Source organism: Heteronotia binoei, chromosome 2 (assembly GCF_032191835.1).
Source record: "Heteronotia binoei isolate CCM8104 ecotype False Entrance Well chromosome 2, APGP_CSIRO_Hbin_v1, whole genome shotgun sequence".
In the NCBI taxonomy this organism is placed as follows: Eukaryota; Metazoa; Chordata; class Lepidosauria; order Squamata; family Gekkonidae; genus Heteronotia; species Heteronotia binoei.
The window spans coordinates 91,436,735-91,454,346 of NC_083224.1; the positions used below are offsets into that span (position 1 = coordinate 91,436,735).

A 17,612-nucleotide genomic window follows, 5' to 3' on the forward strand; every position below is an offset into this window, starting at 1 on the left:
TGACAGTCAACTTCTGGCAATTCCTAATGGGGTTTTCAATTAGAGGTAGCTTTCCATTGCTTGCCTCTGCATAGTAACTCTCAACTTCCTTTGGGGTCTCCCATCTAAATAATAACCAAGGCTGACCCTGCTTGGTTTCCAAGATCTGACAAGATCCCACTAGCGTGGGCCATCCAAGTTCAGATCAGGTTCTGGGACAAAAATCTGTCATACTCCTGATAGTTCACAGCATTTTCCTTTGTGCCTACTACTTGCCTTAGTAAGATGGAAGATGAAAGGGTGGTGGCATCACTGAAACATTAATTGGCATTATTAATCCCCCTTCATCTTGCCCTAGCTCCCCTATCTGATTGATGGTGAGACAAAAATCACACAGAGCAATGCCATCCTTCGGTACATTGCCCGCAAACACAATATGTGTGAGTATTCTTGTTTCTTGGATGTTGGCTTAAAACATTAAAAAGGTGGATGGGGGAATGGTTGATCAGAATTAGGTTTTCACAATCTGTGTGTTTTCTGTTGTCATAGGTGGTGAGAGTGAAGAAGAAATTATCAGAATGGATATGCTTGAGAATCATGTCATGGATTTCCGCATTGCTTTTGCAAGAATGTGCTACAGCCCAGATTTTGTGAGTTGGATCAGATCTGGAATTCAACACATGAACTGGGAATCAGTCAAGCTTAATGTGAAATGAGGGTATAGAAAGGCAGCAAGTCTGTAAGAGTTAATAAAGAATCCTTTATACTGCCCTGGGATTGAGGAGGAGGAGAAGAAACATTCTGTGTTTAGATTTAGCAAAAACAGGTGGCTCAGAAATGGGGAGTTAAGTCAATTCAAAGTTGCATACAAGCTTAGCTAGAAGAAAGCCTATCCATGACTCAACAGTCTTTCTTTTTGCAGGAAAAACTGAAGCCTGAGTATTTGGAGCAGCTACCAGCAAAACTGAAGCTGTTCTCACAATTTTTGGGAGACAGGAAATGGTTTGCAGGAAAGAAGGTACATGAGCTCTATGTGAATTGAGTGACCAAGACCTCTCCAGTTTGGTGGTTCAATACCAACCCCTGCCCACCCCCCCACCCCAAATTTTTTTTGTTTTGTTTTCCAGCTCACCTATGTGGATTTTCTGACATATGATGTCTTGGATCAGCAACGAATGTTTGAACCAAAATGCTTGGATCAGTTCACAAATCTGAAGGGCTTTCTTGACCGCTTTGAGGTGAAATTTACTGTATTAATGCATGGATCTCTAGTAATGGTCACTGTGGGACTGATCAGAGAAAGAGGGGGCCACACCAATATAGATTCAAAGCAGTGAAGCAAACCCAGTGGTGCAGTGGAAAAAAATATTATATTCCATGCAGAATCCGTAAGCATTCCGCATGCTGCTTTGTTGGGGGATCTAAAATATACATATAGACATATTAATATAAATAAAGTTACAGAGAATAAAAATGAAAGACAGAGTTCAGTGCTGAGCATGTTTAAATATTTCCCAAAAGCTATACAATGTTCTGATCCATACAAAGATGAAAAAGTTGGGACTTTTCCACATAACAAGTCCACAAACAAACTAAAACATTTATATGTATTTCATAACTTTCAAATTAACATAAAGTTCCCTAGATTTAAAGAACAGAGATGGTGATCAACTTGTAAAATACCCTTTTCTTAGGATGTTCCCACCATAATAAGCTGTAAACCAGTTGGCCACTGTGCCCCAATTACAAAAAACTACAGTCTCATTTAACTCCCATGGAGCTATAGTTTGAATCCATTTTGCATCCTTTTTTAGTAATACCTTGTCATGCTCTGACAAAAGAAGCTTTGATTCTTGGAAGCATATACCCTGAAAATCTTGTTGGTCTCTTAAGGTGCTACTGGACTTGAATCTAGCTGTTCTACTGCAAACCAAGATGACAACCCTCTAAATCAACCTTATCATGATGACTCAGCACTTTTTGAATAGCCCAACAAAATATTTTGGTGGAGGCAGGACCATTTTCAACAAAGTGTTTAACCAAAGAAGCACCTGCTGCCTTAAGGAAAATACTGCTTTTGTGTTCAACTATATGTATTTACTTTCAAAATAGAACCTCCCCCCTTTTCCTGAAGAGAGAAAAACTTGACCTTGAGATCTACTGGTTGTGGGCACTGCACATACTGTAAATTCACGTGTGGTATTAAGGAATTTTAAAATGCAGTAGATGGGGAAACAATGGGTGCTTTCATGCAGCAACTGGTTGCAAGTAGATTTTGCTATTTTTGCACAGTAAAAATCCAGTTGCAAAGTGCATTCTTTAGTATGTGAATGCACCTAGTATGTACTCAAAGATATTGCCACATGTAGTTCCAAGCACTTTGTTTACATCATCAAGTGCCCTTGTAATAAGGAAAAAAATCTAAATATCTTAAAATGTGTACTGTTGCACACAAAAGCAACATTTCTCTTAGGAAAACAGGTACTCCTTTGATTCAGTCCTTTCTTGAAAATGCTTGTGCCCCCTCATGTTCAAAGGAAATGTGCCTCGGTTACACTTTCCCAATAGAGTGACTTTTCTTTCGATCACTTTGTTTCATAATCTCTAATTTATGCAAGTGGCATTCTACCACTTGGTCTTCTGAGACCACTCTCTGTGAGAATTTAGCCCCTGCTTGAGTGTCTGTATCATATGAAGTAACACTACAAATCTTCAACAACTCAAGTTCTGTTTCTATAATATCTTCTGTTTGGATGTCTGTATGTTCCACAGACATCTTCTGCCTCAAGAATGTTCACCGCCAAACTGCATGCCATAGAGTTAAGATCAGTCACTCACACCATATGACATCTCAACAGCTACCACTTAAACTTCTCACTTTAAAATGATGAGCTAAGAGGTCTCTTTACAGTTACAGTTGTCAACAACCTGAAGAAAAAAGTGTCCTGTCCCTTTAATGTGTGGAAATAGGCAGGTGAAGCTGTTTGTGGCATAGAAGTAAGTAACATTACCTGGTAAATAACATCTCTTTAAACCTCTAGTAAAGGGACAGAAGATTTCCCTTCAAGTTGTTGGCAGTCTTATATAGAGGAGATCTATTGTTTGTGCAGTAGATGTACAGCAGTTTTCTCATACATAGCCCACAGTTAACAGATTTTTTTTTAAGCCAAACCCTCTGCAATATGGAGAAGAAATGACTACTGTGGTAGAAATGGCTGCTGTGTGGGCAGGACCAGGAAAATCCAAACTTTTCCATTTACATGGCAGTCACCCAGGCTTTTCTGCAATCTTTCCAAAACTTCACAGAAAAGCTGGTTTGAGAAAGATCAGATAAAAGCTGGAAAGATTCGAGATGCACAAAAGCACCACAATGCTGTTGGGAAGCAGGAAAAAAAATCCACTTTCCAACATCTAGGTCATGGACTCAATGTTCCTGTCTAGCAGTGGTTCCCAAATATGAGACTCTCCTGTTTTTATTCTATTTCCACGGACCTTCCAAGCCTGAACTCCCTTTCAAAGCAAACATGGCACACTGAACATACCCTATGGCAGTGATGGCGAACCTTTTAGAGACCGAGTGCCCAAACTGCAACCCAAAACCCGCATTTATCGCAAAGTGACAACAGGGCAATTTAACCTGAATACTGTTTTAGTTTGAAAAAAACAACTCATAGTGAAATTAACAAACTGAAAGAACATTTGGTCTGGATAGCATTTGCTCAGGAAACCAACAAAGTAGTAACATGTCGGAACGGGAGAATGATGTTGAGAGTGTCATAAGGCAATAAATGGAGGCTGTTCGTTGCTCTGTTGCTTGCAGGTCTGGGTTAAACTGAGAACATGCCTTTCCCAGAGGTGCTCCTGTCCCCCTAATTTACTTTTGAACATGTAACATGCATTATAAACATCATTCTAGTTTGCCATTAGGAAAAAAGGATACATTAAAATATAGTGTGTTTAGTAGGAGCTGGTGGTTAGGGTGTCCAAATCTGATCTGGGAGGTCCTGGTTCATATGCCCACTCTCCCCTGGCAGCTTGCTGGGAAACCTTGGACCAATAATATACTCTGAGTTAACCCGCCTCATAGGTTTGTTGTGAGGATAAAAGAGAAGGAGAGTGTGTCAAACCACTTCAGTGTCCTTTTGGGGGAGGAAGGCAGGGGATACATGATGTTAGTTAATAAATTAAGTTGATGAAAGGAGTCAACTGATTTATATGGCTAAATCTGAGTCCAATAGCACCTTAGAGAACAAGATTTTTGAGAGGCAAAGCTCCTTTTATCTAATCGAGGGAGCTCTAATGCTGGAAAGCTTGTTCCCCCTCCCCCAACTCTTGTTAGTCTCTAAGGTGCTCCTGGGCTTGAATCTAGTTGTTCTACTATGGACCAGCACAGCTACCCTTGGAAACTTCAGGGATAGTCTGAATTGTATTAACTAGAAAGTCTGATGTGAGAAAGGAGGGCCAGTTTGGTGTAGAGGTTAAGTGCGTGGACTCTTATCTAGGAGAACCGAGTTTGATTCCCCACTCCTCCACTTTCAGCTGCTGGGATGGCCTTGGGTCAGCCATAGCTATCACAAAGCTGTCCTTGAAAGGGCAACTTCTGGGAGAGCTTCTCTCAGCCCCACCAACCTCACAGGGTGTCTGTTGTGGGGGAGGAAGATAAAGAAGATTGTGAGCTGCTCTGAGACCCTGAGATTCAGAGTGAAGGGTGGGATATAAATCCAATATCATCTTCTTTCTTTAAACTAAAACTGCAATCCTGTGCATGTGTAGAGAGAAGGTGCCACAGTGCTCACTGTAGATTACTTCTGAGAAACCATGGAGAGCAAGCCCAATGAGGAAAGGCTAAGGGACTTGGGGATATTCAGTCTGGAGAAGGAGGTTGAGGAGGGAGACATGATTGCTCTTTTGAAGTGTTAGAAGGGCTGCCACTTAGAGAAGGGCAGGGAGCTGTTCCTGCTGGCAGCAGAGGAGAGGACTGGCATAGGAAAAACTTTTTAACAGTAAGCGTTGTTCAACAGTGCAGTCGACGCCGTCACTGGCAGTCGTTAAGCAGTGGCTGGACAAACACTTCTCAGGGATGCTCTGGGAAACCAGAACAGCTTATCAACAAGCTTGAAAGAGCTCTGCTCAGATACTGCTATCAGAAGCATCATATTTGAAAACAAGGAAGCCTGCAGTTCCTCCCTTTCTACTCCTATAGCAGAGGCAATCCTGGCCACTGTTTCTGCCAGATTAGTGAGATCCAACATTTCCTGTAATAAGCCCACATCTCTTAAAAAAAACGTGCTTGATTCAAGGTCCTGATCTCTCCTCCCCCCCCTCATCCCCCGCCCTCATCCCCCTCCCCCCCATGCTCTATTCTTTGCTTCGGCTTGGACCATGCCACAACAGTTTTGAAATATGAAATACAACCACGTCTTGGCCACATGAAAACGTGAAGCTGCCTTATACCCATCTCTCTAGTGCAGGGGTGGCCAAACTGCGACTTGGGAACCACATGTGGCTCTTTCACACACATCATGTGGCTCATGAAGCCCCCACCAGAAAAGGCATTTGTCTCTTTAAACCACTTCTTCAAGTCATGCCAACCAGTGGCTTGGAGAATGCATTTAAAGTTCAAGTTGATTTCTTTCCACTTCCCTCCCTCCCCACCTATTTTCCTTCCTTCCTTCCCTCTCTCCCTCCCTCAGACATCTGATGTTCATGTCTGGTGGCTCTCACACATCTGACATTTATTCTATGTGGCTCTTATGTTAAGCAAGTTTCGCAACCCCTGCCCTAGTGGGTCCCATCTAACCTCCTCCCTAAAACTGCAGGAACACCTGCAAAGAATTTTCCTCTGTGTGTTGTGCTTGGGGGCTGCATTGTGGTTGCACCCCCCCCCCACGTCAGAATTCCAAAGGTGCCCACGAGCTCAAAAAGGTTGGAGTGCCCTGTTGTGTCTCTGAAGGAGGCCCAGTTAGGGTTGCCAGGTTTGGGTTAGGAAATACCCGGAGATTTGGAGGAAGAAGCCTGAGTTTGGGGAGAGGAGGAGCTTCAGTGAGATATAACTCCAGAGCCTTGTGCATTTGGGGGTGGGGGGAGCGCGTGTGCCCACAGAGAGGGCTCCGAGTGCTGCCTCTGTGCCATAAGTTCACCACCACTGCCCTATTGAATCCCTACATCCTTTAAAAGAATACAGTAAAGCTGTCTGTATGGGGCCTACAAGGTCAGGAGAGTGACATTCTATAGAACTAGAACCCCAAATCCCTGCCTGCTCTAGGTTATAATTAGTCTCTTTTCCTTGAGTGGATGGGACTTTGCAAGAAACTTCCTTTGGTTAATGACTTCTTGCCAGGGGACAGTTCAGGCCCGTAGCAATGAGGGGTCCTCACGGGGCACAGCCCCCTGACTTATTTGCAAGGCCCCCTAACTTTCCAGCCCTGCCTGGCCCCCCCAACTTGCCCTCTGACTTGGCACAATTCTAATCAGGCGTGGGAAGGGCGGCAGAAGCAGTCGCCCCCTTCCAGCGCCATTGAAGGGCACTGCTGATCAGCTGTTCCGTGGGCTCTTTAAATCCTGACAGAGGCTGCCTTAGCCACCCTTCCAGCACAATTTGAGTGGCGGGGGGGAAGGGAGGGAAGACACAGCACATAGGGAAGGGAACGGAAGGCAAGCCTGGATCTGGGGAAGGCAGAAGAGGCATTAAAAGACCCTACCAGCCAGCTCAGCTCCTTCCCTGGTTGGCTTGCTCCAGGCGGCTGGGCTGGCTCCCTCCCTTTGGCCTTGGGACCAGCTCGGACTCGGCTTCCCCTCCCCCTCGGCTGCTTTGCTCTGTGCGGCTTGGGATGGGGAGGAGGTGCCTGAATAAAACCTGTATGCGAGTCACTTGTCAAAGAAAACAGATGCACAAACTTCCCCCTTCCCCACCAGCAGCAGTTCCTGCTAAGAGGTTCCATACCAGTGGAGTACAAAGCAAATACACACACACACACACACACACACACATGACATTGCCACCAAGAGTTTCCCCATCTGGTTCAGAATGGAGGCTAAACATTTCAAACATCTCTAAAAGAGAGGGAAGGAGAAATCCAGTCCCAACCATTCTGTCTCTCACTGAAGACACCACTGATCATTAAAGCAGCAGGTGCTTCAGCACAGCCAGTCCCATCCTCTCAGTAAGATCCACAACTGCAGCTACTGGACACAGGAAGCAAAAAAAACCCAACCCCCCCTTTTCAAGCTGTGCTCCTTACAAACTTCCAGACCATGGCTCTTTTCATATTCGCAAGGGCAACAGTCTATTTTCTTCCCCACGGTTGTGTCATCTGAATCTCATCCTTCCCAATTATGTAAGTTTGTTTGTGACTTTTTATTCTGTAATCTTGTTTGGGGAAATTCTTCACAATAAAATCTGCTTCGGCTTGTATTGGGTGCCATACTGAGAAATGATGCATTCAGCCCATTTGTTTCTGAATGCAAAAATAAGAATATGGCCTTAATTCCCCCGCCCCCCCCCCCCCCACTTTCTCGTGCATTCAAAAGCAAGACATCTGACATCAGGGAAGAAACGCCATTTTTGTATATATTTGAGTGCACGAGAAGGGAAGGGATCTTCAAAATACTGTAATGCACAAAGAGGAAGGTAGGGCTGTTTCCTGAGATTTGTCTCTGGTAGTATTCTTGCTCTCCCCCTCTTTGGTCAGTTCTGCTGCAGGAAAAAATAGCTGGAACTTAGATGAGATCACAGCAGCTGTCCCCTTAGTGCCCCCCCCCCCCCATTTCTCTGATTTCTGTAGATCCAGCCATGACTGAAGGTTGTGATGCTGGCAGTGTGATTGTGGGCTGGAAGGCTAAGGTGGGGAGGCCACTGAGTGCCCCCTGAAAAAATGTGAGCCCCCCCAACTTCCCAAATCCTGGCTACGGGGCTGGGACAGTTGAACAGGAGGGGTGAAAGCTTGGAAAGACTTTCAGGGCTGCTCATAATAACAGAAGAGATCAGCATTGATTTTTCAAATGAAAAACTGGCATTGGCTATTATTGTCTGTGGATACCAAATAGCATCTATATATCTCTGTGCAGAAAATTATTTCCATTGGAAAATAATCCAGTTCAATGTTTTATCTGAATTAATGGTGGTGACTGTACTAAGATTGTACCTTGTTGGTGCCACTGATCCATGTAAAGGTCTTAGGGCTGAGCTGCTTGATCCCAGCTTGCTTTCTGGCTAATGCTCTGAGGTGATCTGGACACTAGAAGACTATATGAGTAGCAGCAAGCAATTCTTTGAACTCCCACCCTTTGAAAGAAGGGGAGTGTTAATTCTGTCCTCTTCCCCTGAGGTGGAGAATCCATTTCCCCATTTCTAGAAAACTGTTTTTATATTAATCAGATGGGGGAGAGGGGGATTAATCCTTTGTCCTTAAAAAGAATTAATAGTGGACTCCTTGAAGTACCCATAAGGATCCCCAGAGTCCTTTGGACTCCAGTTTGAGAAACACTGCTCTGTAGAGGTTGTCTAACCAGCAATTGCTGTGATTGCTTTCTAAAGAGACTCTTGTGGTACACAGTAGAAAACTTCCTATCCTAGGATAGAATGGTGGTAGCTAAAGACTGAATACCATGGTACTTCATAAAATCATGAAACCAAGTACCCTAAGCCCTGTGCAAACTTGTAACATACACTAGATATAATTTATAGTCACATGAGTCATGGTGACAGCTTTGTGCCCACTGGACCTTGGATCCAACCCCTCCCCCCCGGTCTTCATTTTGGTCCTCTGATCCCACATAACAGCTAGTTAAAACTTTTTCAAAGCATTCGTGATTGTTTAACTGCCACTCTGTGTTGTCCTCCACCAGTCAAGACTATTTCTGTGTTAAATAATTTGCTAATAAAGATCCTTCTGATGGTTTTCTCTGCAGGCTTTGGAGAACATTTCTGCCTACATGAAATCCAGCCGTTTCATGAAATCACCCATTTTCTGGAGAATTGCCAAGTGGTGCAATGAAAAAGAGTAGAGGTGATCATGAGCTTTCCACAACTGGCAGTGGATGATGATATCTGCTATAATAACAAAAAGGACAATTGTATTATGCAGCTCCTATAATAGCTAAAATGCATAAGATTCTAACATACCAGCTAATAAAAGCCTTTAGTTGCCAACAAAATTGTCTGGGCTTCATAGTTTCTCAGCTGTAAAACCTCCTCCTAGGGACTAAAATGGGTGTTTCAGTCTGAGTCAAGCAAAATCTTCAGCACATCTGCCTAGAAGATTACCTCATTATAAGAAGAAAAGATATTGTTTTGGCAATAGTGACCATTTAGAAATAAGATCCAGTAAAGTGAAAAACCGTCTACCTGTTTACCCGACACTCCAGGACATTTATTGTGGGAAGGCAGTCAAGTATATTGCCTACTTTGTGCCAATAAGCATTTGCCATATAGAGTGGAAGAGGGAATTTGTGGAATATGAGGAATTGCTAGCTTAGTTTGTATAGCTTGGAAGTACTGAAATTCCCCTCCTGGCCTTTCAAGTGGAAGTGGTTTTCACACTGGGACAGGGCTGTGTGGTTGCCCCATTGCTGATGTGGTACCAGTGCAATGCAGGGGCTGTGGGGCTTTCACACTGCAGGGTTCCACAGCCTTCTTCCCCAGTCCCCAGCAGCTGCCATCTGGCTCAAGCCACTGGGATGTTCACAATTTAAAAAAAAAAATCTACCTGAACATTGTTATAACAATATGTGTGCAAACACTTCTCTGAATGCCCAGCTTTCATTTAAAAAAAAGTCTCTAGTGCTTTCTGTTGCAGAGGTGTGCCTTCCCCAGGGCTGGATTAACAATTAGGTCAAGTATGCACTGGCCTGTGGGCCCCCATACCTTTAGGGGCCCCAGGTTGGCTTCCCCCCCCCATTTCCCCCCACTTGCAGCCCTCCCAAGCCTGTACACACAGCCAACAACTGAGCTGCTCTTTGCCCGACTTTCCTGGTGTGGCTGCTGCTGGTGTCACTGCCAAGTTTGCCTCTCTCTGCCTCTCCCTCACAGCTCAGTAAAAGGGGCTTTTAAGAAGGTGCCTGCAGGTGCAGCAGTAGCCATGGATGGTGGCCAGCACTCTGACTCTAAGATAAATTTGTGAGGGGGCATCCAAGATTTCGAATACCTAGGGGCCTCCACAGGGTAAACCAGGGTTGCCAAGTCTGACTCAAGAAATATCTGGGGACTTTTGGGATGGAGCCAGGAGACTTTGGGGGTGAAACCAGGAGCAAAGGTGTGTCAAGCACAATTGAACTCTGAAGGGAGTTCTGGCCATCACATTTAAAAGGACCATACTCCTTTTGAATGCCTTCCCTCCATTTGGAATAATGAAGGATACGGGCACCTTCTTTAGGGGCTCATAGAATTGGATCCCCCAGTCCAATCTTTTTTGAAATTTGGGGGATATTTTGAGGAGAGGCACCATATGCTATGCTAAAATTTGGTGTCTCTACCTCAAAAAACAGGCTCCCCCCAGCCCCAGATGCCCACAGATCAATTTTCCATTATACCCTATGGCTATGGGAACTGATCTCCATAGGGAATAATAGAGTGCCCAGCAGACATCCCCCACCTGCTTTCTGATGAAGCGGGGGGAAGGCCTCCAAACCGGGGGGATCCCCTGCCCCCACCTGAGGATTGGCAACCCTAGTTTAATCTGGCATTGGCCTTTCCCCTTATATCCATGCAACAGATGCTTGCTAGAGACTTTTTCTTTCTAAGAACAAAGAACCGCCATCTATAATACGATCATGGAACTATTTAAACTGGCAGAACCAGCGCCAGAACAGTTATTGCTGCCAGACACATTTAATGTGATTTGAACTATGTATTTTAACTTAACTAACTGGTTTTTATATGTTTAATTTTTTAATTGTTAAATTTAAAGTTTTATCCATTTATGTTAATGTAAGAATTGTTGTTAGCCGCCCTGAGCCGTCTAGGCGGGAGGGCGGGATATAAATAAAATTTATTATTATTATTATTATTATTATTATTATTATTATTATTATTATTATTATTATTAAATGAAAGCTAGTAATTGAGAGAACCTGTTACACATATTGTTATAATGTTATATCAATATAACAATGTTTAATTGCCAATTTATTTAAAAATCCAAAAGCCTCCCAGGGGCAGGGGGAGAAAGTGATTGCCATGTGAGAGGGGAATCTCAGCTTTTATATTCACATCACATGGCAATCATCCAGGCTTTACAGTGATCCTTCCCAAACGTTTGCAGCAGAGCAGGTTTGAGAAAGGTCAGAGAAAAGCTGGGCAAAACTCCAGGAGATACACAAATGCTCCACAGTTCCCTGCTGCAAATGTATCTTCTCCAGAATGCCTGAACCTGGGACAGATAAACTCATCTGAAAATGGTTAGGGTCTTTCTATACAATTGGTGAAAGTGTGCCTCAACAACTTTTTAGCTGTTCTGTGATACTCTAGCAAATCTTTTCATTGGATCTGTTTTACACTTCCCTCTCATCGTAGCGGCCCCTTGGCACAGAGTGGTAAAGCAGCAGTACTGCAGTACTGTGGTCTGAACTCTCTGCTCACAACCTAAGTTCGATTCCAGCAGAAGCTGGATTCAGGTAGCCGGCCCAAGGTTGACTTAGCCTTCCATCCTTTTGAAGTTGGTAAAATGAGTACCCAGCTTGCTGGGGGGAAAGTGTAGATGACTGGGGAAGGCAATGGCAAACCACCCCATAAAAAGTCTGCTGTGAAAATGTTGTGAAAGCAACATCACCCCAGAGTCAGAAAGCAACATCACCCCAGAGTCGGAAACGACTGGTGCTTGCACAGGGGACCTTACCTTTTCCTCATCGTAACATCTCCCCCCTTCTGTTGTGAATACATGGGCGTCTGTGTGGGTGTGTGTCTTGCTTCCCCATAGAAAACTAACTTAAAGAAAAAAAGTGTACCATGGCACTTATGTATTTCTATGTAGGAAGCAAGAGGTCTACATCAGGTGTGCCCAACATGTTACCTCTGTGAAACCGTAGTATCCATTTACACTCTTCCTGGTTCCACCCAATTTTTTTAGGAAGTGGGTGGTGCCAGGTGGAGCTATTGTCCAGAAGAGCTACCGATTGGCCATTGGAGATCTGATTGCCTGTGCAAATTAAAATAACAGTACCCCTGATCTAGAATGATCTCTGAGAAGGCAGACCACTCCTAAATTAGAGTCCTAATGAGGGAATAGCAGGCTCAGGCAGACAGACCTGGGCTCTCTGCACTGTTTTGGAAGAAGAGCCTCCTAGTCCTGAAGCTCAGATGAATATTACTTGTTCTGTTCTAATGATGTGTAGCATGTGGAAATTTTCCAAGGTACAGATACTCTGCAAAGCGATACACATTGAGTTCCATGTGCAGAGAAGTGCCTAGGCAAAACTGGAGGAAGGAGGAAAAGATTTGAAAGAGTGAGTATAATTGAGAAAGGTAAAGCTTCCTGTTAAATACTGAAGACTCATATCTAGCTTAGGGAAACTGTGGTCCCAATTGTGTTTACTGTGAAGGAAGTGTTGTCATGGCATCCAGAACAACATGAAAAGATGGTAGAAAACATGGCATATGGAGGAGAAAGAAACACACCAATAATCAGGCCTTTTTTTTTCTTTAGTAGGAACGCAGTTCCGGCTGGCTTGGTGTCAGGGAGTGTGGCCTAATATGCAAATGAGTTCCTGCTGGGCATTTTCTACCAAAAAAGCCCTGCCAATAGGTGATGTGCATCTCAGCCCTCCCAATTATTTCTGTGGATGCCTGAATATATAAGCACTGAGCTAATGGAGAACATTCACTTCAGTGTTAGTCTCTAAGGTTTCTGTCTCAGCTCTTCCCTTTCCATGGTATACCATGAAGTTACATTTGAAAGATTAATGGTGGAATTCACATCCAATGGCCCTTCCCTTTCCCCCTCACACAGAAAACCTATACCTGGAATTGGAAAGATGGATGAATTTACACCAAACATCCCTGTTTCACCCCCCCCCCCATACCCACCTTCCTCATAAAAAGAATTCCCAGTACAATCTTGCTTTCACATATCTGAAGACATGAGCTGTGACTCACAAAATCTCATGCTGAGATAAACGTTATTCCTCTTTAAGGTGGACTTCTGCTGTATTTTGTCATACACAGCTACCCCTTTGCAGTTTCAAAGTGCTACTGGTCTCCTGTTTTATTTTGCAGCTATATTTAACAGAGCTACCTAACTGGAATTGTTAAAAGAACGATATCCCTTCCATAGGACTTTTTAAATGCCTGCCTTCATTGGAAATAATGGATGATGGTGACATCTCCCCTCCATAAACCCTGCCAACCGCAAGCTCTACCCACAAATCCCCAGGAATTCCCTAACCCAGTATTGGCAACTTGAGCACTGGGAAATGGGATTTCACACCGCGGAAACTCTCAAATCAAGCCCTGCCTGATTCAGAAAAGGGCGGGGGGGGGGGGAGATCAGGGAAAAGCAGAGAAGCTGTTGCTAAGGAAGTTGTGTGAAAATGTGAAGGAAAAACAGCAACAAAAGGGAAATGACAACATTAAGACGCCTTCCTTCTCGAAAGAAAGTCTCTTTATAAAGCAATTTCCTAAACGTTGCTTCTACCCCCGCTTCTTTTAACCGAAGCTACGCCTTTAAGAATTAAATTGCGACCCACGCCCCTTTAAGAATTAAATTGAAACCCCGCCCCTTCCTTCTTGTTAGTTTGCTGCTGAAGCTGGTGCGGAAAGCGGTGCAGGAGTGCAATGGCGATGATTTTGGGCTACTGGGATATTCGAGGGGTGAGTAGTTAGTCCGGGAACTGGCTGGGCAGGCTGGTGTCTACCTTTATTACGTTATTGCAAATCGGTTCAGTCCAGCGTTTGCTAGGGCGCGAATTGTGTCTGCGGGTCCCTTTCGAAGGCAGTCTGGTCAAGATTCCTGCATCGACGGTTTTAAAAGACGGGGCAGCCTCCGGCTTTGTCGTCTGCACGGGCTGTGTGGCGAGGCTTTCGCGCTTAAGACAAGATAGATTGGAAGGTACGGTAAAAGTTCTTAAGCTGATCCATGATCACTCCCCCGATACGCTCCTAACTCCTCCCTGTGGCTGCAGCGGGTTTCTCTCTGTGGTAGGGAGGGAAGCCAGTCGCAGGGTGTATTTGGAATTTTTTTTTTTGTTTTAAGTCTGTAAGCTAACTGTTCTTGTGTGCAAAGGAGAGGAGGACAAGTCGGCCTCTAAATATATTTCCTGAGGCCTCTTGGTGAGGTTGTACGCTTGGTTTTTCTGGAAGTCCTTGTAGAGTTTGCCTAGAGAGTGGGAGATCGTGTTTATTCCCTGAGAAGTGCAGTATTTCAGTGAAGTGATGGTACATCCCAATGCATGCATGCACAGACAAGAATGAAAAAAAAAACCCATTCGATATTAATGTACTGTAAACAGTGTGTAAACAACCAGTGGCAGTATCTTCCCAAACAAAAAGCAAGATAATTCTGGCTGTAATGTAAAACTTGTCTAGCATCAGAGAGGTGCCAGTATTGATTTATCACTGTTGTAGACTTTGTAGGGACTGTCTCTCAAGGTAAGATGGGCCCTCCAAAGCCTACAACAGGGATAAATCCAATTTTCATATGGAAAATGAAGTAGCCCTGGAAGGTACAGCAGGCCAGAAGCTGGAAGTGTAGACTTTATGCCTTCCCTGACCTTCTCGTAGTCAGCTGGATTTTATAATAAAGTAAATAAACTGGATGGGCTCCTTAGTTACATAGCACATGTGCATTAATGTTAAATTTGTATGTAAAATATAAAATATTTCTCCATCTGTTGTGTGTTTTGCAGGCAACTTCATTTACATCTAAAACTGGCAAAATGTGTGCCTGAACTTTAAACTGAGAATTAATTGGTTAGGAGCTGACAAGATACACAAGTGGCAGGCCAGGTGGTTTAGGAAATCCATTTAAAGTAATAGATTGTAGAGCAGGGATGGTCAAACTGCAGCTCAGGAGCCACATGTGGCTTTTTCACACATTGCAGCCCCCACCACCCCGTTGGACAGCTTGGAAAAGGCATTTCTCTCTGTTTAAATTAGTTCTCCAAGCCAGCTGGTGGCTTGGAGAATGCAGTTAAAGTTAAAGTTGCTCTCTCTTTAATCATCATCTCCCTCCTTCCCTCTGACATTCATGTCTTGTGGCTCTCAAACATCTGCTGTTTATTCTTAGTGACTCTTATGTTATGCAAGTTTGGCCACCTCTGTTCTAGAGTGTAGATCTAGGTGGGGTAGCTGTGTTGGTCTGAAGCAATAGAACAAAGTTAGAATCCAGTCGCACCTTTAAGACCAACAAAGTTTTATTCAAGGCATGAGCTTTCGCCTGAATCTGAAGTAGCTGAAAGTGTGTGTGCACGCAAAGATCATACCTTGATTAAAACCTTTGTTAGTCTTAAAGGGTGCCCCTGGACTCTAACTAGATTCTAGAGTGTTGGGCATGTTAGTGTGTTGTAGCGGTGGTATTTTTAGATTACCACATTTCTGTGTGGCATAAGCTTTTTTAAATATACCTGGGGCATATAAATCTGTGTTAACATCTCCTGTTAAATTACAATACAAAATTCATCTTTTGCAATCAGAGACTTGTTTTGGTACAACCCATTGCTGCCTCTTGTTATGTAAGAATTTGAGAGAGAGACGTTGGCAGGATTGCTCCAGGCAAAGACATGTTGTAAACTTAGTGTGATCAAAAGGCAATTGCTGCACATCTTATAAAGATCTGTTAAGTAAACCATTTTGAGGCTGCAATCACACGCACTAAGTAATGCACTTTCAACCCACTTTCAGTGCACTTTCCAACAGTTCACAAAGTAAAATTCAGTTGCAAAGTGGATTAAAAGTACATTATTTAGTGTGTGTGATTGCAGCCTGAATTTTGTGATATTGTGGTGTATATATACATATGTAAGAATTGTTTGCTTTATTTTTGTTCCTCAAAAAGTCTTGTGAATGAAGACAGCCAAGCTTTATTTATTTCTGATGTCTTAGTGTTTTGATCTTCCACAAGGAAGGCATTTGAGGCTGTATCAGATAGATTGACGAACGCTCATGAGAGAATGTTCTCCATATGTGATCATATAGAGAAAAAAAACAATAAACATTGAGGTTAAAAGCCAATGAAATGCAAGAGGTACAGCCTGAGATTCATTTATGTCCTATACAGTTGTATATAGAATAAGGCAAAGAATTGATGATTGATTTATTTAGCACATTTTAAAAATCCTACCCTTATTCTAAGGCGCTCAGGGCAGCTTATGATGTTCTGTGCTCATCTGTTTTACCCTGAGGCTGTAAGAGAATTTCTGACTTAAAGTCATCCAACAAGCTTCATGGTAGAGTGCAGATTTGAACCTGGGTCCCCAGATCTTAGTCCAGCACTCTAACCACTATACTGCACTTGAGTTTTAAGTAGTTATGTGATAACATAACCTTATTTTGTCTTGAGGTGTGGGATTCAGTTTAATGTACAGAAAAGGGGTGCATCTAGGCATGGAGAGAGAAGTTGGGGCATGCAAAGACTACAGATAGCAACATTCGTTTTTCAGTGTACTGGGAAAATGAGGGTAAGTGTGGGAGAAGATACAGGGCAAGAAGGATAGTTTTAAAAGAATGATCGGAGGTTCAGAGTGGAAGAGGACTTTGTGCCATGCAAAAGGGTTTCTGAAGGGGTGTTACATAATCATAGCAATAGGGAGGAATTTTACTAGAATCATTTTGAATTGGTGGATGAAATGTCAGGAGGGAAAACCAGCAAAGAGGTTACTGTAATTAGGAACTGTGGAGAACAGAAGGCTTTGGCAGCAGTTAATAAAGAAACAATGGATCTTGGTGATAATGCTGGGGAAATTTACTTTACAACTGGAGACTGCTGAGAGTAAATCCAGAACTACTGTGGAATCTGTATCCAGTTAATTTGACGGGTTAGCAGTTGTTGCTGGAAAGTTGTTGTGCAGAGGTGACCTAAATTGATTGGTAGTACTAAGGGAATGAAGTCTGGGAGACACCTGAAATATGTACATTGGTTTTGAAATAAATCAAGGGATTTGGCAAATTTCCTGTGTTCATGGTTGCCCACTTAAGTTAGGATTTTAAAGGTATAAAAGTTTTGCCATGAGATTTCTGAGAGTGGAAGCAGGACCTTCTAACCAGAAAGATTTATTCTAAATTTCACCGCAGATGCTTGTGCTGGGTTTCATTGTTTCCTTCTCTTAATTCACACTGCAACTTTCTCTTCTGCAAGGGGAGCCATTTCAGGGAAGTCCTGAAAAAGGGGTCATTTGAAGGTTAGCTTTTTGTTTGTCTTTCTCCATTGTGCTTATTAGTTGATAATGTAGCCTCCTTGTTTCTCTTCACCTTTGTTGTTTCTGGTGTTAGATTATAAGCAGTAAGTAGGGCCTTGTATAGTCTTTTCCAGAATGTATAGTTCCTAGCTTAGTCACAGAAAGGAGCTGGAGCTGTTTGTCTTAAAATATTTTTACCCTTCCACTCAGTTATAGATTTCCAAGGTGGCTAACAAATATATTTCCAGAATTTTTGGTGGAGATACATACACACTCAAATCAATGTTAAATAATTGATAAAAGAATAT

At 43.2% G+C, this 17,612-nt stretch overlaps 1 protein-coding gene across 6 annotated transcripts in view; it reads left to right on the plus strand.

Moving 5' to 3' along the window:
• The window catches only part of LOC132566504 (glutathione S-transferase Mu 1-like), a 52,174-nt gene that overhangs the window by 12,601 nt on the left and 21,961 nt on the right, over positions 1-17,612 (plus strand). For 2 of the 6 annotated variants that reach the window (XM_060231610.1, XM_060231606.1), the window contains exons 4-8: positions 338-419; positions 529-629; positions 902-997; positions 1,107-1,217; positions 8,890-9,135. The exons of 1 other annotated variant lie outside the window; for it this stretch is intronic. In XM_060231610.1, coding sequence (XP_060087593.1) covers positions 338-419; positions 529-629; positions 902-997; positions 1,107-1,217; positions 8,890-8,985 — 486 coding nt within the window. In that variant the 3' untranslated portion in view covers positions 8,986-9,135. Of the gene's footprint in view, positions 1-337; positions 420-528; positions 630-901; positions 998-1,106; positions 1,459-8,889; positions 9,136-13,538; positions 13,784-17,612 lie in introns of those variants that run through there. 3 more of the 6 variants (XM_060231607.1, XM_060231605.1, XM_060231608.1) reach the window with 2 other exon arrangements.